General features: G+C 39.6%; 1 protein-coding gene and 1 long non-coding RNA gene across 2 annotated transcripts in view; one reads left to right on the top strand and one right to left on the bottom strand.

The window, feature by feature from the left end:
• Positions 1-2,258, top strand: part of LOC134348914 (uncharacterized) — a 93,877-nt gene extending 91,619 nt beyond the window's left edge. Inside the window, exon 3 of the long non-coding RNA XR_010018520.1 lies at positions 2,202-2,258. This is a non-coding gene — a long non-coding RNA (uncharacterized LOC134348914). The remainder of the gene's footprint in view (positions 1-2,201) is intronic.
• Positions 1-27,769, bottom strand: part of LOC134348912 (glutamate receptor ionotropic, delta-2-like) — a 595,898-nt gene that overhangs the window by 41,222 nt on the left and 526,907 nt on the right. Inside the window, exons 12-13 of the mRNA XM_063052714.1 lie at positions 21,538-21,676; positions 2,662-2,857 (exon numbers count right to left, since the gene is read on the bottom strand). Of these exons, the coding sequence (XP_062908784.1) occupies positions 2,662-2,857; positions 21,538-21,676 (335 nt within the window). The remainder of the gene's footprint in view (positions 1-2,661; positions 2,858-21,537; positions 21,677-27,769) is intronic.

Genomic DNA, 27,769 nt, shown 5'->3' with positions numbered 1-27,769 from the left:
TTCAAAAGGTCATACCCTGGCTGAAGCACTAATCTTCTTTATTTCCAGCTCCTTTACCATGTAGTCAGCCAGCAACCATGGTTTATTTTGAACAGTCTGAATGGGTACTATTTAACCCACATATGTCACATCATTGATGAATTAATAGCTTGTTATCACTCCCTCCAGAAATACAAGATGAATGATGTCAATCAAAAATGAATCTTAGACTTTCAATCTAAAATGCCTTCTATTAACTAGGTTTCTTTGGTTTATTTCAAATAATCTTGAATCCATTTGCTTTTTAAAATCCCACTAAAATTTTATGTTCTACCATTAATGCCAGTAATCTTTTGTAAGTTTGTACAAACCTTTAATAACAGAACACTAATCCTAAATATCCCATATTCAACTTTTGCTCTTAATTTGTAGAAATGTCAGAATCAGAATCAGGTTTATTATCACTGGCATGACACGTGAAATTTGTTAACTTAGCAGCAGCAGCAGTTCGATGCAATACATAATCTAGCACAGAAATAATAATAACGATAGTAAGTAAAATTAAAATATTAATAAATAAGTAAATCAATTATGATATACATATATTGAATAGATTTTTAAAAAACATGCAAAAACAGAAATACTGCATATTACAAAAAAGTGAGGTAGTATCCAAAGATTCAATGTCCATTTAGGAATCAGATGGCAGAGGGGAAGAAGTTGTTCCTGAATCGCTGAGTGTGTGCCTTCAGGCTTCTGTACCTCCTACCCGATGGTAACAGTGAGAAAAGGGTATGCCCTGGGTGCTGCAGGTAATGGACGCTGCCCTTCTGAGACACCGCTCCCTGAAGATGTCCTGGGTAATTCGTAGGCTAGTGCCCAAGATGGAGCTGACTAGATTTGCAACCTTCTGCAGCTTCTTTCGGTCCTGTGCAGTAGCCCCTCCATACCAGACAGTGATGCAGTGTTGAAAATCTGCCCACAAAAAGAAGCCTCACATGTCCTTTGGATGTGTAAAACATTAGATGATTGTTAATCTAGTATTAACTGTTGGCATTAGATGGAAGTTTGCCATCTAATTCAACACCTCTAACAAAAGATAGTTATCTATGAGCAAGTTGGCTGTCTTGAAACTATCAGCTATTGTACCACTTATGTGCATGCTAAGAGAGGTTTATAAATGAATTGATTAATAGGGCCAAATTTAGGAGGAAAAGCCATGTGTCATTTCATTGTGCATTTGGTATCTTTATAAATATCAGCATCTTGCATTCATTCTTACAAAATAAAAGAAAAGCTTTCCGCTTCACAAGCATCATGGATAAAAGCATGGAATAATAATTAACTTCTTCAGTTCTTACTGTACAAAAAGACAGTGGATGCAGCCCAATCCATCACAGGAAAAGCCCTACCCACCATTGAGCACATCTACAAGGAGAGCTACCACAAGAAAGCAGCACCCATCATCAAGGACCCCTATGATCCAAGGTCATGCTCTTTTCTCACCGCTGTCGTTGGGAAGGAGGAACAGTAGCCTTAAGTGCTACACCACCAGGGACAGTTATCACCTTTCACCCAACAGGCTTCTGAACCAGAGGGGATAACTTCACTCACCTCAACACAGATCACTGAACACAACCTACAAGGACTTTCAAGGACTCGACAACTCACGTTCTCAGTATTATTTATTTATTTATTATTTGAGTTATTTAGATTTCTAGGGTTTTCTTTTGCACATTGGTTGTTTCTCAACAATTGTAGTTTTTCACTGATTCCATTGCATTTCTTTGCTCTACTGTGAATGTCTGCAAAATGAATCTCAGGGTAGTATATGGTGACATATCGGTACTTTGATAATAAATAAACTTTGGACTGTTAGCATAACCTAGACTTTATAACATACTCATTATTTATAACACACACCATCCTGATGAAGGGACTCAGTCTGAAATGTTAACTGTTCATTCCACTCCATGTATGCTGCCTGTCCTGTTGAGTTCCCCCAATATTGTGTGTGTGTTACTCTAAATTTTCAGTATCTGCAGAATCTCTTGTGTTTACTTCTTACTTGTACTTTTGTAAGAATTTATCCGAATGTTATATTTGTCTAATTATAGCATGCTGTTGATCAAAGTTTATTTTTTAATATAAATGCTTCACTTGGTTGTCAAGTTCCTTCAAATTGTTCCTGCTGTCTTCTATTTTTCTCTAATATGTGTCAGCTGATACACTCAGAAAAGTTCCTGCTGTGAGACCCTGCAGGTCCAGTCAACTGAAAGCATTGCAATGACTGTGAGGGAGAATGGCAAGTAAAAAATAATTTTATTTTTAGAATTAATTAACTTTACTTTAAAGTTTTGAATTGTTCAAAGATGAATGGAGGAGATGAATGGGTAAGTGTAACACTTCTTCCACTTGCAGGGATAAGAACTGGAAGAGACATTAGTGGGAGAGACAAATGGACAAGGGAATTACAGATGGACTGATCCCTGCAGAAAGTAGAGAGGAGGGAAAGAGAAAGATATATTTTGTGCTAGGCTCATATTGAAGATGGTGGAAGCTGTGGAGAATGATATGCTGGTTGCAGAGTCTGAAGGGGTGGTAGGTGAGATTAGCATCCAATTTACAGTTCCATTTAAATGCTCATAGCAAATAAAATCTTGAATGAACTTGTTCACTCACCCTTTGAATTCCATCATGAATTTTCTTTACACAATTCTCCAAACCATTTGTTTTGTTCATCATGTTCCACAAATGAGCATATGTTTGTTCAAGTTCAAATGGATTTCGACCCTTGGTTTTGATTATTTGCAAAACTTCTGAATCGAGGACAGTACCATATGGAACATCTGTTTGTTTGGCAAGATCCTGAAAAGATCTGCATTATGGAAAACATAATTAGTTAACTCAGCATTAGCATTGGTCTCATAGCATTTCATAGACCATAGTATTGGTCTCAAAGCATTTCAATTAAAATTCCTTCTTGCTTAATATGTAGCATTGGCAGAAAAGTTCAAAGTACAAAGTTCAAAGCAGAAGACATGAATTGGGTATTTTTGTTTGTTAGAAGTGGCGAGCAGCATAGTTGGCCCTTGAGATTACTGGCAACCTAGCATAAAGTTGTCACTAATTGGATACAGTCCGCATTATTTCAAGAATGACTGAGGGAAGAGGTTACTGCGCCTCTGTCAATGATCTTTTCATCCTCACTGGCCACGGGAGTAGTGCAAGAAGATTGAAGGATGGCAAATGTTATTCCTTTGTTCAGGAAAGTTAATTGAGATAATCCTGGGAATTATAGACCAGTGAGCCTTACATCAATGATGGCAAATTATTGGAGAAGATTCTTAGGGACAGGATTTACAAGCATTTGGAGAAATATAGCCTTAGTGGGGTTAGTCAGCATGGCTTTGTGAGGAGCAGGTCATGCCCCATGAGTCTGATTGAATTCTTTGAGGAAGTGACAAAACATACAGATGAGGCAGAGTAGTAGATATGATGTATATGGATTTAATAAGGTGAGGACTGCTGAGAGGATCATTGGGGTCTCTCTTCCACCCATCAGTAGTGCTGTGGATGCAGGGCCCTCAGCATTGTCAATCATCCCTCTCATCCATCCAATTAACTCTTTGATCTCCTACCATCAGAAAGAAGCTACCAAAGCATTAGGACAAGAATTGACAGGAGGGGAAATAGCTATTTTCCCCCAGGTCGTAAGACTACTGACCACCCTGCCACCACCAGTTCACATCATTATAAAGTGCCAGTAGCATTATACTGTTTACTTCTTAAATTAGGTCATAATTGCACCTTACTTTTTGTTAATGTACAAGTAGTAATGTTACTTTATGTGTTATTTGTATGAGTTATATGTACTGTATTGTGCAGCTTTTAGTCAGGAGAAGTGTTGTTACATCTGGTGGTATACATGTGTATGGCTGAATGACAATAAACAGAACTTAAACTTGAACTTTATTTGCAAGCTTCCTCATCCATGGTAGGCTCACCCAGAAAGTCAGGAAAACTTGGCTCTGTGGATTCAGAATTGAACACCCACAGAAGCAGATAGTAGCTGGAACATTATCTGGCTGGAAGTCAGTGACCAGTGGTGGTCTGTGACCCATGAAGTGGCAGATAGATTTCCAACCAAAAAAGTGTGAAATCATTTGTTTTGGAAGATTGAACTTGAAGGGAAAAATTAGGGTTAATGGCAAGACTCTTAACAGTATAGACAGAGGGATCTTGGGGCTTCTATAGATCCCTCAATATTGCAGCATAAGATCATAGGGAGGTTAAGAAGGTGCAGAGGGTGTTGGCCTTCATTCGTTGAGGGATTGATTTCGAGAGCAGCAAGGTAATAATGCAGCTTAGTAAAACTCTGCATAATTCAGACTACACTTGGAATATTGTGTTCAGTTCTGGCCAGCTCCTTATAGCTTTAGGGATGATGCAGAGGAGATTTACCAAGATATTGCTTGGATTGAAGAGCATGTCTTAAGAGGATGGGCTGAGCAATCTAGGGCTGGTCTCTGGGGAGAAGGAGAATGAGAGATAAATACTGTAGGGTTGCAAATTGATAACAGACATAGATAAACTGGGCAGCCAGCTCCTTTTTCCCTAGGGCAAAAATGGCTAATACGAGGCGGCATAACACTTAGGTGTTTAGGAGGAAATTATAGCCGAGATATTAGAGACAGGTTTTTTACAGTGAGTGGCAAGTACATGGAACACACTGCCAGGGATGGAGGCTGAGGAAGATACATTAGAGACATTTAAAAGATGCTTAATTAGGTGCATGGATGAAAGAAGGAATGGAAGGCTATTTGGGAGAGAAGGATTTGGTTGACCTTGGAGTAGTTTAAAGGGTCGGAAACCTTTAGATTTAAGATGGCGTCGGGGGCAGCTTCTTTGAGGTCTTACGTGAAAACAGCTTAATTTCTTCCTTTAATTTCCCTTTTCTTCCTTTTCAAAGTGGATGGGTTCTGTCTGAGTTCTTGGTCTACAGTTGTCCTCATGGTGTGGTTCTTTACAGTGATGGTTCCTGCTCATCAACTGGCTGTTTTTCAATATCCCAAGGACGCGGCCTGGAAGACATGCGCGCCTTCAGGGTTCTGAGGCTCTGCGGACGAATCGACTTCAAGCTGGTGTTGCTGGCTGAGGTGTCGCAGAGAAAACAGAACACTGCATACAGCAAATAAGCTGTCGGAGGTCTCCGTACTTGGATTGCTCTCATTTTCTCAATGATGGGGAAGAGTTTGCTGCCAATTCTCGATTCAGAGCACTCATAAAAAAGCAACACGGCAAGCTTTAACACTGCATTCAGCGAGCTGTTTTTCCTCTTTCTGCCTCTTTTTAGAGAGAGAGCAAGCGTGTGGCATGTCGAATTACCAATGTGAATGAATAGTTTTTTGGTGTACTGCAGATCATGGTCTCTCTTTTCAGGGCTTCGCTATTGCTTGCTTGGTGGGTGGTCGGAGCTGGTGCTTTTTGCTGGAAGTGGGGGGGAGGGGGAAGGTTGATGCTTTGCTGCTGCTTATGAGTAGGGGTGGGGGGAGAAGAGGGGATTTGAGGTTCTAACATGTTTTACCATCACTTATTCTTAGGGTTACTGTTCTGTTTTTATGGATGTCTGCGAAGAGCAAGAATTTCAGGTTGTATATTGTATAAGTTCTCCAATATTAAATGGAAAAAATTAAACCATTTGAACATTGTGGGCCAAATGGCCTGTACAGCGCTGTACTGTTCTACATTCTATATATCAGTGATTCTGAATCTGATGTATAAAGAGTATGTTCACTTTCAGCCTCTGAAATTAGTGACTTCTTATCTTCATAGAATTCACTCATTTCAATTCAGCTCAATTTCCGCCGTAAACTTTTAGTCTCTCCTTCAGGATAATAGCTTCAACACAAATTCTCAGAAATATCCTTGACCTTGGCATCTCATGTGGTCACACTATCCTCATTGTTTCAATCACAGTTAGATCCATCTCTCATCTCTTATGTTATACTTCATCCATTAACCCTCCCAACACCTCCTTCTATTTCTGTTTGTATTGAACTCTAGATTGACTTACTTCTGCACTTTCAGAATACTTATTGTCTCACATTATGCAATCCATTTCGGACTGTTTATATCACTTTGCACTAGATAAGGAAAATTATTAACCATTTTGAAAACATTCCCGCTCCATTATTGTCTGCTTTTATTCCCCAGATTTTCAGCTGTTTAAATTCCATCTATGGACACTATTGCCCTTGCCAAAGTCACACATGACATCATCTGTGTCCTTGTCAAAGTGATGAATGAGATCACCAGAGGCAGTGTGGGTGAAGCCATCTTGCTGTCTAACCTTTCCAGAGAATGTTGCCCTTCCACCCTCCCACCCTTCCCCCCACCAAGGTGGTCTTTAGTTTCAAATGTCTAATTTCTTAGCTCTTCTCTTTGCTGCTTTTCCTCTATACTTTCATTTCCGGAGCCTTATAAGATCCCATCTCTGGTGGTTTCCTTTTCCTCACTTGTATTCCACTGCTCAGTGACAATGACCAACAGTGAAAGGACCTCTGCCAGCTGAATGTTGAAGATGTGCAATTTGATGGCATTCATACTCTGAAATTACTTCTCCAACTACACCATTGATTTTCACTCCCCCTTCTTTGGATACAACAACACTGAAGTCGCCTTCATTCTTGAAAATTCTGATGTCCTATTTGCTTGACTTGTAACATGTAAATTTAAAGGCATCTCATCTCCTCACCTTGCTACTATAATCTCTCCTGAATTGCTTTCCCTTGTGTGCGTGTTTCTTAATATGCTGACATCTTTCATCCATTCTTCCTTTATGCCAGGAATAGTTCCACTGGATGTGAAACACTTCAATGACAATGTACAAGATGTGGGAATCTTCATAATTATTAGACATTGAAACATGGGCATGAAACTACTTCTACATATGATGTTGCCTCAGAATAGAAACCAAATCAGTTATACTCTAAAGAAGAACAACTGCTAATGAAAAGCAGATCTAGAAGCTCAGGTGTGGCACTTTTCCTCAGCACGCCAAATCTTGAAGTCACTTTGTTCTTGAGTCTAATGCAACTGTGGCCAGGTCCAGGTTGAATAATACCACTTCAAGAATTTGACCAGCCATTTCCACTCAGAAATACCCTAAAACATCTGACTTGATATTTGCATTATCTATATATGATGTGATGTTGATTCTTGTTCAATCATCTTCTGGACTGTTGTTTAGGAAGAAGGTCACATTAGTCCACTGAACACCCTTACGACAATGCTAGTTTGGGAGCTTTGCTCCTCCTGAAGCTGTAAATTTAAAAGGGGCTTCTGCAAGCAGGTTACAACCAATTTGCCCCCGTGAACTTACAACTTAACTGCTCTCCACGGGCAATCATTCTGCTACCCACTCCAGAACGTTTTGAGCTTTACTGCATAAATGATCTTTTGAAGTCTATGGCAGAGCTCCCCTCCCATACTTGCAACCCATCTTCAGGTATTACAGCACATCCTCTTGTCCCCACCCCAATCGGTGGAGCCAAACCCTGATCACACTCCATCTCCCAGCTGAGCTTAATCCACTGGGTAATCTTGCTCTCAATCCCCAGATCCAGATTCTTCATATTTTTCTTCAAATAGGAGAACTGACATACAAAGATAATAAAAGCAATACTCATGAATGATTCAATCTTTTGTTATATAAAATTCGACTACAGGTAACAAAGTAAGGCTAGGAACAGTTATGCCCATGAAAAGACGGCTTGTTGCAACTCTTATAAATAATAGTTTGATAAAATTGTGGGAAAATTTAAATGAGTAAAACTAAGAATGAAAGAGAAGGAGGTAGAGGACTCTCTCTTCAATAGAGACAGATATAAATGTATGGATTGAATCACACAGTTTTAATGCAACCAAATACTTAAATGTATCAATCCATATTTTACATCAATGGAAGAGATATTGATGAAGCTAGTAAATTGATTTAAATTGAATTGACTTTATTTCTTACATCCTTCACATACACGTGGGGTAAAATTCTTTACATTATGTCTCCGTCTAAATGTGCAATGTGCAATTTATAGTAATTTGTAATTAATAGTATGTACAACAGCACAGTCGTATAGCATAGAAATACAATTGTATCAGCGTAAATTAATCAGTCTGATGGCCTGGTGGAAGAAGCTGTCCCGGAACGTGCTGGTCCTAGCTTTAATGCTGTGGTACTGTTGCCCTGATAATAGCAGCTGGAAAAGTTTTGATTGGTGTGACTCGGGTACCCAATGATTCTCCGGGCCCTTTTTACGCACCTGTCTTTGTAAATGTCCTGAATAGTGGGAAGTTTATATCTACAGATGTGCTGGGCTGTCTGCACCACTCTCTGCAGAGTCCTGTGATTGAGGGAGGTACAGTTCCCATACCAGGCAGTGATGCAGCCAGTCAAGGTGCTCTCAACTGTGCCCCTGTAGAAAGTGCTTAGGATTTGGGGACTTATGTCAAACTTCTTCCACCATCTGAGGTGAAAGAGGTGCTGTTGTGCTTTTTTCACCACACAGCCGGTATGTATAGACCACGTGAGATCCTCGGTGATGTTTATGCCAAGGAACTTAAAGCTGTTCACCCTCTCAACTCCAGATCCACTGATGTCAATAGAGGTTAGCCTGCCTCCATTCCTCCTGTAGTCCACAATCAGCTCCTTTGTTTTTGTGACATTGAGGGAGAGGTTGTTCTCTTGACACCACTGTTTGAAGATGATGACTTCCTCTCTCTAGGCTGCTTCGTTATTATATGAGATAAAGTCAATCAATGTAGTATCATCAACAAATTTAATTAGCAGATTGGAGCTGTGAGTGGTGACACAGTCATGGGTATACAGAGAGTAAAGGAGGAGCTTAAGACACAGCCCTGAGGGGCATCTGTGTTGAGGGTCAGAGGGGCAGAAGTGAGGAAGCCCACTCTTAGCCCCTGCCGATGACCTGACAGGAAGTCCAGGATCCAGCTGCACAAGGCAGGGTGAAAGCTGAGGTCTCTGAACTTCTTGTCAAGACTGGAGTTGAATATGATGTTGAATGCTGAACTGTAGTCCAAGAACAGCATTCTCACATAAGCATCTTTCTTCTCCAGGTGTGTAAGGGCGGTGTGCAGAGCAGTGGCTATTGCTTGGTTCGTGTCGGTTGTGTCGGTTGGTGAATTGTAGGGGGTTCAGTGATGGTGGCAGCATGCTACAGGTGTAGCCCTTGACCAGCCTCTCAAAGCATTTGCTTATTATTGAGGTGAGTGCGACAGGACATCAGTCATTCAGACATGTTACCTTGGTCTTTTTAGGTACGGGGCAATGGTGGATGTTTTGAAGCAGGAGGGCACTTTACACTGGTAGAGTAAAAGGAAAGGTACATCGCATCCGGACTTTCTCTGGTTAGCGGACGATTTCCCTCCACGCCTCTCTGACATAGTGGGGAACAGCGTATGAGGCAAGTTACAGCAGTGGTTTGCCATTGCCTTCTGCCGGGTGAGTTTCCAAAGAGATCACCAGCTCATAACCCAGCATGGATGGAAAGCATGCAAGGGAGCCGGCTGGATTTGAACTCGGGACCTTTCGTCCCGAAGTCCGGCACTGATGCCACTATGCCACCAGGGGGGAGAGATTAAAAATGTCTGCAAGCACACCAGCCAGTTGTGCAATGCACATTCTAAGTACCCGCCTTGGGATACCGTCTGGTCCTGCAGCCTTGCGACTGTGCACTTGTTGGAAAACATCTACGTACTTCAGCCTCAGACATGACCATGGTGCAGGTCGCTTCGGCAGCTCTCCTTGGGGGCTCATTGTTGGTGACATCGAACTGAGCATAAAAAAGATTTGGCTCATCTGGGGGAGGAGAGGCAGTGATGTTGGCAGCACCAATGCGCTTAGCTTTGAAGTCTGTGATGGTGTGCAGACCTTGCCATATGCTGTGGGTGTTGTTGGTAGAGAGTTGTGTCTGGATCTTGTCCCTGTATTGTCGTTTCTGCTGCCTTAATGACTTTGCGTAAATTGTAGCTGCATTTCTTGAGTTCCTGTTGGTTATTGGCAATGAGAACTCTGTCTCACGTGGTAAGTGCTGCATGCACTGAACTGTTGATCCAGTGTTTCTGGTTTGGATAGGCCTTGACCGAATTTTGGGTGACAATGTCTTCCATGCACCTCTGGATGAAGCTCATGACCCCATCTGTGAATCGGGGACATCCTCATCATGGAAGACATTCCAGTTGATGTCATCAAATCAGTCCTGTAGAATGGAGTCCGATTAGTCAGACTAACAGTGGACGGTTTTAACTATGGCCGCCTCTTATTTAAGCTTCTGCCTGTACATCGGCAGAAGCAAGATGGAGGAGTGATCCAACATCCCAAATGGAGGACGGAGTAGCGCTTTGTAAGTGTTGCAGAAGGGATCAAGTCTGCTATCTTCCTGTGTACTCACCTAGATGTGTTGCCAAAACTTCGGACAGACTTCAGAGAGCGACGTTCTGTTAAAGTTTCCGGCGACGATGAAGGCAGCCTTTGGGTGTACAGTCTCCAGGGTGATGGTCTCGTACAGTTCCTTGAGAGCCAGGTCAGTATCAGCCTGTGGCAGAATATACAAGCTGTGGTAATAATAGCCGTGAACTCCCTGGGCAGCCAGAAAGGTCTACACAGCAACACAAGGTACTCCAGATTCAGGGAACAAAATAATCTGAGGGCATGCGCATTCTGGGATCGCACCAAGCATTATTGACCATGAAGCACACTCCACCTCCTTTACTCTTCCCAGAGAGGGTTTTAGACCTGTCTACCCGGAACAGGGAGAACTCAGAGGTCTCGATGGCGTGATCTGGTTTCTCCTCCATCAGCCAGTTTTCCACGAAGCTCAAAAAATTACATTCCTTTGTTTCCCGCTGATGGGAGCTTCTGGCTCCCAGTTCGCACAGCTTATTGTCCAGGGACTGAATGTTAGCCAGGAGTATGCTAGGGAGCAGTGGCCAATTAGTACGCCATCTCAACCTCACCGGGACGCCGGTCCTTCTCCCTTGCCTCTGGGGCTGGTTCCGAGGTAGCGCCGGTGAAATAAATGAGTCTCCCATGGATTGCAAAAGAAGGGGATCCCAGTGTAAAAAAGGCAGAACTTTGTGGGTAAATGCCATCTTCCCAATGTTCAGAAGAGTCAGTTAATCATATCTGTTGTGACAATCAACTTCTTGAATAAGAAATGTAAAGGAAGATACAGTGGAGTACACTGTAAAGTTGGTATGGAGCTCGCCGTACACAGCACCATCTTGGATTTTAGTGTTTGCTTCTTCTATGACGCTCGTGGTCACATTTAGATTTTGCATACCCATGGTTCCTGACATTCTGCTGGCCTTGTTACTGAGGCCATTCCATTTTCCGGATTGACCATGAACAAACAGTGACTAGTTTCCAGGTGATGAAAACTAAGTTCTTACCCTTGGACTTCCTGATCTCCTATAGACAGCTTAAACTGTCAAACACCATTTCTGCTGTTTCCTTCTTTTTTATTCTTGATCTCTGATGGTCAGAGACATTTAGAAAAGAATAAAAAATATAAAACAAATTAATTTAAAAACTTATTTAACTTAAAATTAATTGAAACTTTAAAATGAACTGAAAACAAAGAGAGGAAACTACTTTCTTTGTGTTGTAATCTTTTTAATAAAGATCAAATTAGTGCAACCAGACTAGTTGTGCCAGCTATGGCTAGTATAAAGATGACGGGCCAGCTACAAACTTAAAGATATCTGGCCTCTCAGCTCAATTTTGAACTGCTTGTGGGCTCAGTGTGACTGACCTCGAGCACTTCTACACTTCTGCATTGGCACGGAAATCCCAAATGCGCTGATTTAACCACTACAGCTGTGAAGCCCTTCTTTTTGGAACCACCACGTAGACATTAGTGTAATCTAGTTCATTATTTTGCTTCTGGATGTTTTCAAGCAGTTGTTTTATATATCAATGTCTTCCATGGCAATAGCGTTTCAGTGAAAGAGGGAGTTAAAAAAATACAGCATTTTTCTTTTAAATGCACAGATATTTCCATGAGTATGCACAGCTTTTTTCACTGAGTGCTAAATTTGGTGCAGGTTCATTATGGTATTCAATGCTAAATAGAATGGAAATATCATAATGTGTGAGGATTAAGAAGAGTCTGTTATTTATTGGGAAGAGCTGGATAGACATAGTACTGTGCAAAATCTTAGGTACATATATATATATAGTTAGGGTATCTAAGTCCTCTGCATAGTACTGTATTAATTTTATGTATTGCGCTGTACTGCTGCTGCAAAAAAATCATGACATATGTGAGTGATGATAAACCTGATTGTGATATGGGTCTCTATTGTAGACTCTCAGTGGGAAGGGACAGGGAGAGGGGAATCATGGGTGGGAAAAGGGGAAGAAAGAGGGGAGGGATCAGAAAGCATCAATGACGCATTCTGTAATGCTCAATAAACCAATCATTTGGAACCAAATGACCTCGCCTGGTGTCTCAGAGTTGGGTGTGTCTGCACCCATGCCACCTGCCATCCCTGGCACTCCTCCTTTGCCAACTGCCCCATACCCCTCCTGCAGTATGCCAACCTTGCAATTCTCAACATCTTTTGCTCCCACCAGATTTACAAACTGATTGCTCATCCCATATTCACAAATATTGTACAGTGTAAAAGTCTTAGGCACCCTAGCAAATAAATGTACCTAATACCTTTGCACAATTGATTATGTGTCGTGTCATGTGACATGGGCAACTGTGGTCCATGACCACAATTATTCTTAGCAAATTTTTCTACAGAAATGGTTTGCCATTGTCCTACTGGGCAGTGTCTTTATAAGATGGATGGCCTCAGCCATTATCAATACTCCACAGAGATTGCCTGCATCAATGGTCACATAATTAGGCTTTTGATATACACCAGCTGCTCATATGACCATCCACCACCTGCTCCCAGGCTTTATGTGACCCTGAACGGTGGGGGGGAGAGGTAAACAGCTGCTTTACCTTGCCCAGGGTGACCTTCAGGCTAGTGGAGGGAAGGAAGGCCTTACACCTCCTTTGGTAGAGAGTTATCTCCACCCCACCACCCACTCGGCACAGTACTGGAAATGCAGCACTTCCTGGGTAAATCGGGAATTTTCAAATTTCCATGTAGTTTTTCTAAAACAAGTTGTGACAAAAAAGTTACTCCAATCCATCTGACTTTGAGAAGAGTTATCATTGGTAAACTGTGTTTTGTCATTTTATTTTAAAGAGGTTCTATTTTAAAAGATTTGTGCAAAATAGAATTTAGTACAATTGTAACTGGTAGAGAATTAAGGATATGGGATTGATGCAGAAAAGGGACATGGAGGTAGATGCTCAAGCACAAACATGCACCTCATTGCTATTTGTTGGAAGAGTAGGCATGAGGGGCTGAATGGCCTTCTCCTTCTAGTTTAATGGTTTTACGAACCTAAGTTTGCTCGTATTATATGCATATAATAAAATTATGGAGACCGGCAAGATAAAAATGAATTCATAAAATATTATTCTCAATTACAAAGTGTAATTTAAATATATCTTGAATACTGTAACACTATTTATGACATTATAAATGGGAACCATACATTCAGGAAATATTCCATATCATCAGTTCACTTCTAGAAGGCAGTGAAATCAAGAATGAAAAGGAGGAGGGACATAGTGACCAGGTCCATCACAATCGCCCCATGACATATAATTTGCTAGCGTATAACAGCATCAAAGTATATGTAATCCAGTTGCAAACACATGGCTGAATCATATTCATGACCTTATGCAATAAAATAACTATGATGTCATACGACAAAAAAGCAGAATTAGGGCATTCAGCCCATTGAATCTGCTCCACCATTCCATCACGGCTGATTTATTGTCCCTCTCGATTCTCCAGATGGCGCTCACGCAGTGAAGTCACTTCTCGGCTTCGCTCCATTACTTTTTCATTTTATATCTATGATCACCTTTACTTAATTTTTACTTTTAAGTTTGGATTTTGAACTTCAAAGAGATTAGTAGAGAACCAGCTACAAAACCGAAAGTTCGAGACGCTAAACCCACAAAAGATGCCGATGGCGACGGAGAAAAGAAACCCGATCCTAAACATCCTGAGATAACTTATGAAGTGTTGATGAATATGTTTCGGGATCATGCTGATGAAATACGCCGAAGCTTTAAAGAAGAGATTACGCCAATTTTGCAAACTTTTGGTGCGCTTGACCATCAAGTTCAACAGCAACAAAACACTATCACTGAACTGAAGGAAGATGCTGGAAAGAAAGATGAAAAAATCGACAGTTTGGAACAAAAAGTTTCTTCGACAGATAAACAGCTGGAGAGTCTTAAATTCAAGATTACTGATTTGGAAAACCGATCCAGAAGAAAGAACTTACGTTTAATTGGTCTCCCCTAGGGAGTTGAGACAGGAGACCCTTCAGTATTCTTCTCGAAACTTTTAAAGATTGCGTTTAGCTCTGAATTCCCGGATGACCCTCCATTGCTTGACCGTGCTCACCGTATTTTTCGGAATAAATCAGTTTCTCAAGCTAAACCAAGACCAGTAATTATCTGATTTCATTATGTTCATGTTAAAAAGCAACTCATATGAGTAGCCCAATGGCAGGGAATGATTAAATTTGAAAACCATCAATTCCGGCTGTATGAGGACTTTCACCCTGAATTAATGAGAGTGCGATTAGCTTTCAAACCTTTGATGATGGAATGCTACCAAAAAGATCTTAAACCAGCGTTACTGTATTCTGCTCGCTTAAGAATTTCTCCTCTGAACAGCCCGCGACTTTTTTTCAATTCTACACGTGCTGCTCGAAGCTTTCTGGAAGAACTTGAATCAGACACCATGGTTTAATTAATATACGATCTGTGTGATATTGGCTTTGGATTTTCATTTTTTTTCAATTTCTATTAATCATAAGATTCATTTTTGAAGATTGACTTTTATAACAATATGACTTTTAGTTTTGATCGGTAGTGTTGGTATTCTTTATACTTAATTTTAACGTTATCGGTTATTTTCTATATATTTTTTAATAATGTATGAGGGGGAATATTATGTTTATTTTCCTTGTGGCATAATTAAGATGGCGTTTTGTTTTTCTTCTTTCCATTTGATTTTTCTTTACCGCGCCATCTTTTTGGGTTCGTCTCCCCATAATACTTTTCTTCCTGGATACGCCTTTTTTTATACTTAGCTGTTTTGCCTTACAAATATTTTACATTGAATATTATGTATTGGTGTCTCTTTTCTTTTTATTTTATTAGCATGTTAGTGATTATAATGCTAAGGTATTTTATTTTACTGTATTTGTTAAGTTTATTTTCTTTTTCGCTGTTATAGTGTAGTTTTTTTTTCTTAGGTGGTCTTTTTACCAACATATATTTGGGAGCTGCCTTCTGGAGAAATGGGGGTAGATTTAGTCTCAGTTAGCTTTCTGGCCTCTCTTGGCTTACTTTTAGGGTTCTTGGGCGGTGGGTGGGGGGGTGGTGTTTTCTTTTTTCATCGGGCTAATTCTGAACTACAACAATGTCTGCTTTGTCGCAACTTCCGTTTCCTTTCCGAATGCTGGTTCCTCTTCTGGATACATGGGTTTATACTCTGGTTAACCCTTTATATACCAAAAGACTGATTTATGGTTAACGTGGCTCAGAGGATTAACTTTGTTTCTTGGAATACAAATGGACTAAACCATCCGATTAAAAGGAAAAAAGATTTTTAAAGTATTCCATAGAATGAATGCCCATATTATTTTTGCCCAAGAAACTCATGTGAGGAAAGAGGATAATCAGCGTTTTTTTAAGTTTTGGAGGACGAACAGTATCACTCAAACTCCAGAGCTAAAGTGAGAGGAGTCTCAATTTTCATAGATTCTTCAATTGTATTTGTTCATCACAACACCTTTTCCGAACCGAATTGTAGATTCTTGTTAATTACTGGTCTACTTTTTAATAAGAAAGTTGTTATGGTTAATGTTTATGCCTCGAATGTGGATTACCCTGAATTTTTTAAATAATTATTTACCTCTTTTCCTAATTTAAGTGATTATATGTTGATAATGGGGTCTGACTTTAATTGTTGCTTAAATCCTTCGATGGATAAATCTATACCAACTCAGGCACTACCGAATAAGTCCGCCTCTCTTACCAATTCGTTTTTGATCGATTCTGGAATCTCCGAGATTTGGAGATTTCTATATCCCAAGGATAAAGAATTTTCTTTCTTTTCACACATACATCATACTTATTCTAGGATTGACTTTTTTTTATAGACTCTAGTTTAATTCCATCTGTAATTGAGTGTAACTATGATAACATTGCCATTTTTGACCATGCAGCATTGAATCTCTCTATTAAGTTATGGGATATACCTACTAATACTAGACAATGGCGTTTTAATTCCAACTTACTTCAAGATTCAGATTTTGTAAAATTTATCAAGGATCAGGTTGACTTCTTTTTTTTAACCAATACCACGGATGAAATTTCCAGTGGGGTTATATGGGATACTTTTAAAGCTTACATCCGCGGTTAGATTATTTCTTACTCGGCTGGATTGAAAAAATGCACTAAGAATGAAATATTGGTGTTGATTGACAAGATTAAAGACATCAATAAACAATACGCTATTGCTCCTAATGAGGAGCTTTACAAACAGAGAGTTGAACTTCAAATGGAACATAGTTTACTTCTAACATCGTCAATAGAAAATCAATTAATGAAAACAAGAAGTGAGTTTTATATACACAGCGATAAATCTGGTAAATTATTAGCCAATCAATTAAAAACAGCCTCGGTTAAACGTCAAATTAATAAGATTTGTAAACCTAATGATATTTCAACAGTTGATCATGATGAGATTAATAAATCTTTTCAAGAATTCTATACATCTTTATATCAGTCAGAATTTCCTCATGATCCCGGGGAGATGCAAGATTTTTTTAGGAATTTGAACTTTCTGAAATTAACACCCGATGAATGTTTAAAGTTAGAAACACCTATTACAGATGGAGAAATAATGGGTGCTATTTCTTCAATGAATTCTGGTAAATCACCTGGCCCAGATGGTTATACAGCAGAATTTCTAAAGTTCTTCTCTTCTATTCTTTCTCCCCAGTCGTGTAGAGTCTTTAGAGATGCAATTATTATAGGTAAACTGCCACAAACATTTTATGGAGCTTCCATTTCCTTAATTAAAAAAAATAAGGATCCTACTGAATGTGCATCATATAGACTGATATCTTTATTGAATGTTGATTCCAAAATTTTTTCTAAAATACTAGCATCTAGGTTAGAAAAGGTATTACCTCAAATTATTTCTGTGGATCAAACTGGATTTATCAAAAATCGCTATTCATCTTTTAATATTAGGAGTTTAATAAATATTACTTATACTCCTTCACTGAGAACTCCAGAATGTGTTATCTCATTAGATGCTGAGAAAGCTTTTGACAGAGTTGAATGGCCATATTTATTTACTATGCTTGAGAAGTTTAATTTTAGCCCGACATTTATATCCTGGATTAAACTGACATATACTCCCTTAGCTTCGGTTTTGACTAACAATCAAAGATCTCCCTTTTTTCGACTATTTCGTGGCACTAGACAGGGTTGTCCTTTAAGTCCTTTATTATTTGATATTGCTTTAGAACCTTTAGCAATTGCAATTCGAGATTCACCAAACATTTTTGGTATTGCTCGTGGGAAGGAGATACATGTTATCATTATATGCAGATGATTTACTATCATATTTGTCTGACCCAGAAAAATATATTCCTGCAACTTTATCCTTATTGGATAAGTTCAGTAAATTTTCTGGTTACAAACTGAATCTTAATAAGAGTGAACTTTTTCCGTTAAATATAATGGTTCCAATTTATAAAAAAATTACCATTTAGATTAGTTACTGATCAATTTACTTATTTAGGAGTTAAAATTACTAAGGAGCACAAGGATTTATTTAAGGTTAATTTTTTACCCTTACCTGATCAGATTAAAGGTTTGATAACAAAATGGTCACCAATGTTTTTGTCATTAATTGGTTGGATTAATGACATCGCCCCAGCGGCCTCAATGACTACAGACTGGTGGCATTGACCTCCCACATCATGAAGACCCTGGAGAGATTTGTTCTGGAGCTGCTCCGGCCTATGGTCAGGCCACACTTAGATCCCCTCCAGTTTGCCTACCAGCCCCGACTAGGAGTTGAGGATGCCATCGTCTACCTGCTGAACTATGTCTACGCCCACCTGGACAAGCCAGCGAGCACTGTGATGATCATGTTTTTTGACTTCTCCAGCGCGTTCAACACCATTCGCCCTGCTCTGCTCGGGAAGAAGCTGACAGCGATGCAGGTGGATGCTTCCCTGGTATAATGGATTCTTGATTACCTGACTGGCAGACCACAGTACGTGTGCTTGCAACACTGTGTGTCTGACAGAGTGACCAGCAGCACTGGGGCTCCACAGGGGACTGTCTTGTCTCCCTTTTTCTTCACCATTTACACCTCGGACTTCAACTACTGCACAGAGTCTTGTCAACTTCAGAAGTTTTCGGATGACTCTGCCATAGTTGGATGCATCAGCAAGGGAGATGAGGCTGAGTACAGGACTACGGTAGGAAATTTTGTCACATGGTGTGAGCAGAATTATCTGCAGCTTAATGTGAAAAAGACTAAGGAGCTGGTGGTAGACCTGAGGAGAGCTAAGGTACCGGTGACCCCTGTTTCCATCCAGGGGGTCAGTGTGGACATGGTGGAGGATTACAAATACCTGGGGATACGAATTGACAATAAACTGGGCTGGTCAAAGAACACTGAGACTGTGTACAAGAAGGGTCAGAGTCGACTCTATTTCCTGAGGAGACTGAAGTCCTTTAACATTTGCCGGACCATGCTGAGGATATTCTACGAGTCTGTGGTGGCCAGTGCTATCATGTTTGCTGTTCTGTGCTGGAATAGCAGGCTGAGGGTAGCAGACACCAACAGAATCAACAAACGCATTCGTAAGGCCAGTGATGTTGTGGGGATGGAACTGGACTCTCTCACTGTGGTGTCTGAAAAGAGGATATTGTCTAAGTTGCATGCCATCTTGGTTAATGTCTCCCATCCACTACGTAATGTACTGGGTGGGCACAGGAGTACATTCAGCCAGAGACTCATTCCACCGAGGTGCAGCACAAAGCATCATAGGAAGTCATTCCTGCCTGTGGCCATCAAACTTTACAACTCCTCCCTTGGAGGGTCAGACACCCTGAGCCAATAGGTTGGTCCTGGACTTATTTCATAATTTACTGGCATAACTTACATATTACTATTTAACTATTTATTTTCCTATTACTATTTATTATTTATGGTGCAACTGTAGCGAAAACCAATTTCTCCCAGGATCAATAAAGTATGACTATGACTATGACTATGGATTAATGCTGTTAAGATGATTATTTTACCTAAGTTTCTATATTTATTTCAAGCATTGCCTATTTTTATTCCAAAATCCTTTTTTGAAAATGTTGATTCAAAATCCTCATACATATGGCAGAATAAAAATCCTAGATTAGGTAAAAGACACTTACAGAAGCCCAAAAAGGAGGGTGGCTTAGCATTGCCAAACTTTAGATTCTACTATTGAGCGATTAATATTCGTTATTTAAAATTTTGTACATGGAATTGGATTACAATTCCTAGTCCACAATGGGTCAATCTTGAATGTAATTCTGTTTCAGGATTTTCATTGGGTTCTATTTTAGGGACCCCACTTCCTTTTGATTTTTCTAAACTGGACAAACAAATGAATAACCCAATAGTTAAATATACTCTTCGAATATGGTTTCAGTTTTGAAAATTTTTTGGACTGAATCAATTCATTTTAACTAGCCCTATTATATATAACTTTCTCTTCCAGCCTTCTTTTTTGGATCAAGCATATCTGGTTTGGAAAACAAAGGGTGTAATACGTTATTCTGACTTATTTTCAGATAATTGTTTTATATCTTTTGAACAATTATCTAATAAATATAATTTACCTAGATCGCATTTTTTCAGATATTTACAGATCAGAAACTTTTTAAATACTATTCTTACTACATTTCCGATTTCATATTCCACTGATATATTGGAAAAAATTTTGGATCTAAACCTTTTTCAGAAAGGTTCAATAGCAATTATTTATAATATGATTAGTAAAATAAATCCAGATGTTTCCAAAACAATTCAGAATGATTGGGAAAAGGAACTTAAGCTTACCTTACCTATCGAGAAATGGCAAAAAAATTTTCAATTAGTTAATTCTTCCTCTATTTGTGCTAAACATGCGTTGATACAGTTTAAAGTCGTACGTAGGGCTTATATGTCTAAGGATAAATTAGCTCGTTATTACTCTCCTATAAACCCTATATGTGATAGATATCATTCTGAGATAGCTTCATTACCTCATATGTTTTGGTCTTGTCCTTTACTGAAGAAATATTAGGACAATATTTTTGATATTATTTCCACTCTCTTGAACATTGATTTACAACCTCACCCTATTACTGCCATTTTTGGTTTACCAATGATTGAAAAAGATCATTTGACCCCTTCAGTTTGTCAGATGATTGCTTTTGTTACTTTAATGTCTAGAAGATCTATACTATTGAATTGGAAAGAGATTAATCCTCCTACAACATTTCATTGGTTTTCTCAAACTATATCTTGTTTAAATCTAGAAAAGATTAGAAGTGTTATTTTTGACCCATCTATTAAATTTGATGAGACTTGGAGACCATTTATTCAATGCTTCCACATGATGCAATTTGACCCTTGCCAATCTATTTCATGATTTCAATATTTGTGGAGAGGAGCAGAAGTGGCGACACTATTGGTTCTTTCTGAGATATCATAATAGCCCTTTCTTTCTTTTCTGTAGTTTTCTTTAGTTTGAGTAGTTTAGTTTTTTTTTAGGGGATTTTTTTTTCTTTTTCTCTTTTTATGATATTTTATATTTTATGTATACTCTTTATATATTTTGTTGCTGATCTGTGTGATTTTGGGATGTTTTTAACTTTGTGTTACCTGACTGTAAACTTTAATAATTGCTATCAATTAACATAATCCCAAGTATTATGTACTTACTTTTTGTAATGTGTTTGTTGTTGAAACTAATAAAAAGATTGAAAAAGAAAGATTTATTATCCCTCTCAACACCATTCTCTTGCCTTCTCCCCTTAACCTTTGATGCTCTTAGTAATCAAGAACCTATCAACCTCTAATACAAATCTACCCAATGACTTGATCTCCAAAACCATCAGTGGCAATGAATGCCACAGATTCACACCCTCTGGCTAAAGAGATTTCTCCTCCTCATTGTTCTGAAGAGAGGCCCTTATGTTCTGAGCAATACATACAAAATGCTGGAGGAATTTAGTAGGTGAGGCAGCATCTACTGAAAGGAATAAACAGTTGATGTCTTGGGCCGAGACCCTTCATCAGGACTGATAAATGATAGAAATGTCTTACCGAACAGGGTTTTCAATACGATTACTGGTCAAGATGGCAGTTAGATTTGCAGTGTATGTTGAGATAATTATAAACACAAAGAGCCACCAAAAACCCATCAACAAGCGAACTGCCAAAGTGTTCAGGGGTACTTCACCTCCTGTGCCTAGAAAAAACATAGTACAAATTAGTATTTGCATGTTTCTAAATTAGCTCAACGATTTAAATGTCAGGATACTAATTCACTCATAAGGTGAATCGGAGGTGATATTAGGAACATATGGTGGAGAAAATGGAATTGTGGGTACTTCTTTGCATTAAACTCTAATATTTATAGGCCCATGGCATGGGAGACTAATTTAATTGCAATAATGTAAACTTTTCCTTCCTTGTTTCATTGGAAACTTACTCTCTCAATCCTGTAAGGGAATCTTTGAGCACTGCTTAATGGGTCACATATAAAATTAGATCCATTAAATGTAGTTTCACACTAAAAAATAAAGGAGACAAAAGAACAAAAGACAACAAAAAACAACTAATGCACTCTAGTCATCTTTTCTGGTGCATTCATTAATAAATTTAAAGATAAAGATAAAAATTAACTTTTTTTGTCACGTGTACATTGAAACACAAAGTGAAAAATATCATTTTGTGTCAATGACCTACATAGTCCAAATATGTGCTAGGGGCTGACTGAAAGTGTTGCCATGCTTCTGGCACCACAAACCATGCCCACAATGTACTAACACTGATGTGTATATCTTTGAAATGTGGGAGAAAATCAGAGCACCCGAAGGAAACAGAATGAACAAGCTCCTGACAGACAATGATGGCAATTGAACCCGTGAATGGGTGCCACGGTAGTGTAGCAGTTAGCGCGATGCTATTACAGCTCAGGGCATACTGGAGTTCACAGTTCAATTCTGAAACTGTTCTGTAATGAGTCTCTGTATGTCCTCCCCGTTTTCCTGCATGGGTTTTCCCTGGGTGCTCTGGTTTCCTCCCAAAATCCAAAGACGTACAGAGTAGGTTAATTGGTTGTGGTAAATTGTCCTGTGATTAGGTTAGGGTTAATCAGGGTTGTGATGTAACTGGGATGGCAAGGCTCAAAGGGCCAGAAAGGCCTACTCCTTGCTGTATCACTAAATAAAAATAAATAAAACTCCAGTCACCTATAGCAGGCACTGCAATAGCATCATGCTAATTTTTACGTTGCCTCTTTTCAAACCTACATATTTTCAAATTCAAGTTTCAACAAATTTGCAACTTCTGGTCTAGTATGTGCAAGTAGTATATGCAAATATTTTGCCACATAAAACAATCAGCTCTTAAAAATTATTTTGATTATTGTTTTCAATAATCAGGCAAATTGTCTCAGGTCACTTCATATTACCGCAGTTGGAATCATTACCACTTCCAAAATGGTGACAATTATGGATTTAAGCATAGTTTCCAAGGTCAATGTGTATGAACTGATTGTCATAATATAGTTTATGTTGTATGCTTATGAGTTATTAAAGGTAGGGAGGAAGATGTAAAGAGTCTTTAAGGGTATAGATAAACTAAATAACAGGACAGGAATATTTCAGATTGAATACAATTTTGAAAAATGTAGGATCATCCACTTGAGTGCACAGATAGAAAAATGTCTATTTTTTCAAGATAATAACAGATTTTTATATCTGTGGGTTTCAAAGTGATACAAGTTGCTGAAAGCCAATACGTTGGTATAACTTGCATTTAGGAAAGCAAATTGCATGCTGGCCTCTGTTACAAGAGGATGAGAGTACAGGAGTGAAGACGTTTTACTGTAGTTACTAAGAGTTTTGGAGAGAATTATGTGCACCTTTGGCTTCCTTACCTAAAATATGGATATGATTTTCACAAAGTCATGGTACAGAAAATTCACTGGCCTGGTTCCTGTGACAGCAGGTTTGTTACATGAGATGTCATGGAAGAATTCAGGGGCTCTGCTGTCTTCTGAGGCTCTTTTTAATTGTCTCCTCCCAGCTGCTAAAGAACTGCTTCTTGAGTCATTGTGTGATTTCCATTCTTCAATTGGCACGACAGAAATGATCTAAACTGTATGAAAGTTCCCAAGAATAATGCAGGGAGCATCATTATCCAGCTTACACTGCCTTTTTCAACCACACAAGAACCTTCATTCATCAAGAATCCTTATCAAATGTCGATAGAAACTCATCCTTATCTGCTGCATGACAAAATTCAAGCAATAATTCTAACTAATGTACCCATCACAGATCTAATCCAATAATGCAGAATAGGATCAAAGAAGACTGTGCTATTACTTCAGTGATCAGCAGCACTGAGGCTCCACAGGGGACTGTCTTGTCTCCCTTTCTCTTCAACATTTACACGTCGGACTTCAACTACTGCACAGAGTCTTGTCATCTTCAGAAGTTTTCGGATGACTCTGCCATAGTTGGATGCATCAGCAAGAGAGATGAGGCTGAGTACAGGGCTACGGTAAGAAACTTTGTCACATGGTGTGAGCAGAATTATCTGCAGCTTAATGTGAAAAAGACTAAGGAGCTGGTGGTAGACCTGAGGAGGCCTGTTTCCCTCCAGGGGTTCAGTGTGGGCATGGTGGAGGATTACAAATACCTGGGGATACAAATTGACAATAAACTGGACTGGTCAAAGAACACTGAGGCTGTCTACAAGAAGGGTCAGAGCCGTCTCTATTTCCTGAGGAGACTGAGGTCCTTTAACATCTGCCGGACCATGCTGAGGATGTTCTACGAGTCTGTGGTGGCCAGTGCTATCATGTTTGCTGTTGTGTGCTGGAACAGCAGGCTGAGGGTAGCAAACACCAACAGAATCAACAAACTCATTCGTAAGGCCAGTGACGTTGTGGGGATGAAACTGGACTCTCTGACGGTGGTGTCTGAAAAGAGGATGCTGTCCAAGTTGCATGCCATCTTGGACAATGTCTCCTATCCACTACATAATGTACTGGGTGGGCACAGGAGTACATTCATCCAGAGACATTCCACCGAGATGCAACACTGAGCGTCGTAGGAAGTCACTTCTGCCTGTGGCTATCAAACTTTACAACTCCTCCCTTGGAAGGTCAGACACCCTGAGCCAATAGGCTGGTCCTGGACTTATTTCCTGGCATAATTTACATATTATTATTTAATTATTTATAGTTTTGTATTGCTATATCTGTCTTCTATTGTTGGTTGGTGCAACTGTAACGAAACACAGTTTCCCTCAGGATCAATAAAGTACGACTATGACTATGATTATGACTAACACTCTTTTCAACCTTCTTTGCCAAAATCTTACACCTCATCTCCAGCAAATTCCTCAGTGGTGTAGAATGGGAAAAATGATCATCCTTTGTTGTCTCCACACCAGAGCCATGTGACTCCAACTTCAGACATCGAGCTGCAGTCTACAGAGGACATTCGCATATGTGCACACTCAGGCTGAGTTTCAAGTCAATGTAGACCCATTCACTGAAGTGTCTGAGAATAGAGATCTTAAACTAAACATCTTTAAGTCAAAGAAAAATGGAGGGCTACATGGGAGGGTAGTGTTAGATTGATCTCAGACTAGGTTAAAAAGTCAGCACAAAATCATTGACCAAAAGGCCTGTCCTGTGCTGTGCTGTTTTATGTTCTATGTTCCAAAGACCCATTACCAACCTACCCCTGATGTACCTTGTTTCCCGAAAGTTGGCTACTCTAGCTCAAAACTGGAAAGCTAAAGTATGGAATCCCTGCGCATATCATTTTGGTGATAAAAATAAATTTGCATCACTAATCACCAGCAACATTTATACTCTGAACAGTGAATAAAATGTAAATGGCTGGGTTTGTGGTGAGATAAATCCCAAATGAACTCTCTGCAATATTGTATATATTGGAGGGGTAATATCAGAAGTATGCTTACACTGCTTTCTAAATATTTCCAAATTTAGAAACACCCATTTAAAAAGTGAGAAAAAGATGAGCAGGTAGAATCAAAAAGGACGGATTTTATAAAGAAAGCTACAAAGGGCAATAGCAAAATCCAAATTCCTGAAGAGGCTCCAAATACAGTATGTCCTTTGAAAGCGAATTTATTTATTTATGTAGGTATTTATTTATTTAGAGATACAGTGTTCTGGCCTGAAAACCTACATTGTTCAACAGCCCGCTATTTAATCCCAGCCAAATCACAGCACAATTTACAATGACCGATTAACCTACTAACAGGTATATCTTTAGATGGTAGGAGGAAACTGGAGCACTTGGATGAAAACTCCACATTCATGGGGTGAACGCACAACTCCTTACAAACAGAGCATAATTGAACTCTGAACTCTGACGCCCCAAGCTGTAATAGTCGCCATACTAACTGCTAATGCTACTGTGGCATTCCTCTATAAGATAGATTCTATATAACATACATTCTAAAACATGTGCTCCAATGGCTTCCCTCCATTGTGAAATAATAGCATCCTCCAGTAGCCTGGCAGGGTATTTTGGTGTAATACCCAAAATATAAAAATAAATAATTTGATGTGCAGGGAAATTAGTGAACGCCCTTTAAAATTAAGTGGTGTTTGAAGATTAGCTAGGGAGCAGAGCATAATAGATTTTGTTGCAGATGTATAAATATGACTGGAACAACTGAGCGTACCATGTGATATGACTGTTGTTGCACCAGATATTGCTGTCAGTTGAGAGGAATTGCCTTCAATGAAGTATGCACCCTTTCAAGCTCTCTCTGTATATTCGTTTATGAAAGCATTAACCTGAAAGAACCTATACTCCTTTTAGTAATCTAAACTGGTTGACTGTCAGCAACTTGCATTGGGGTTTTATGACACTCTTCAAAAATGATTGGCATAAGCACCTACAGGCAGATTGATACAGTAACAGAAGGGAAAAAGTGCATCAAGAAGGGTGAAATCAGAGGGCGGAGCAAAGTCACGGTGGCGCTAAATGGCAACTCCTTTGCTTGCATCTTAAAAAACAGCTCTATTTCTATCTTTGATATCTCTTTTTTCCCTTTTCAAGGTTCTTGAAGTTACACTCTGACTTTTGTTCTTGCGCTCTCAGGGCCTCACGACTGGCTGCTTTTTGATATCCCAAAGATATGGCCTGGAAGACTAGCACGCCTTCAGGGTGCCAGATTTTGGTGGCTCTGGAGATGAGCTGATTCAAGGTCGGTGCCCCTGACTGAGGCATCACGGGAGAACACAGAAAATCAGGAGCAGTGAGTTAACTGCTGGCTGTGTGTCCAGAGACCGGAGCCTTTCTGGGGCCAACTTTCAGGGCACAGAGTCGGAAAAAGCAACGGAACAGGTTTTTAACATAATAAATTAGCAAGTTGCTTGTTATGTCTCCCCTCTCGCTGTGAAACAGGGCCACCCATTTTCCCTTATTAGGGAGACAGAGAGCCTGTGGTACGTTGAATTACCGGGTGAACAAGTAGTCTTGCCGTTTCCTTTCCACGAATGCTGCCTAATTTGCTGAACATTTCCACTTCTCTCTCAATAAAAGAACCAAACAGTTCCCCTCCGCTACCACTCTCCTCTATCTGGCAAAACTGGTCTATACTCTCAACAATTTTTCCTTCAGCTCTCCCTCTTTCTCCAGATTTGAGGAGTAACCATGGCCACCCACATAGGCCCCAGCTATGCATGCATTTTCATTGACTACATAGAACAGTTCATCTCCAGTAATGCTCCCCGATTCTTCTGCGATATTAACAACTGGATTGGTGCTGCTTCATAACCCATGCTTAGCTCGTCCATTTAATCAACTTTGCCTCCAACTTCCACCCTGCCCTTAAATTCACTTGGTCCATATCTGACCCCTCCCTCCCCTTTCTCAATCTCTCCGTCTCCTTCTCTGAAGACAAACCTTTGACCAACATCTACCAACTGATTCCCATAGTTTACTCCATTATACCTCTTTCCACCCTATCTCCAGTAAAAACACTATTCCCTTTTCTCAGTTCCTTCGTCTCTACTGCATTTGTTCCCAGAATGAGGTGTTCCTTTCCAGGACATAAGGGATATTTTCCTTCTTTAAAGAACAGGGATTCCCCTCCTCCGCCATTGATGCTGCCCTCACTTGCATCTGCTCTATTTCCTAGACATTGGTGCTCACTCCCACCTTGCTGGCGCAGTGACAGTGATAATATTCCTCTTGTCCTTACGTACCACCCCATGAGCCTCCATATCCAACACGTCATTCTCCACAGCTTTCACCATCTCCAAAGGGATCCTACT

Source organism: Mobula hypostoma, chromosome 7 (assembly GCF_963921235.1).
Source record: "Mobula hypostoma chromosome 7, sMobHyp1.1, whole genome shotgun sequence".
Lineage (NCBI taxonomy): Eukaryota > Metazoa > Chordata > Chondrichthyes > Myliobatiformes > Myliobatidae > Mobula > Mobula hypostoma.
Note: the sequence above shows the minus strand (reverse complement) of the source record. Positions and strands in the feature narration are given on the sequence as shown.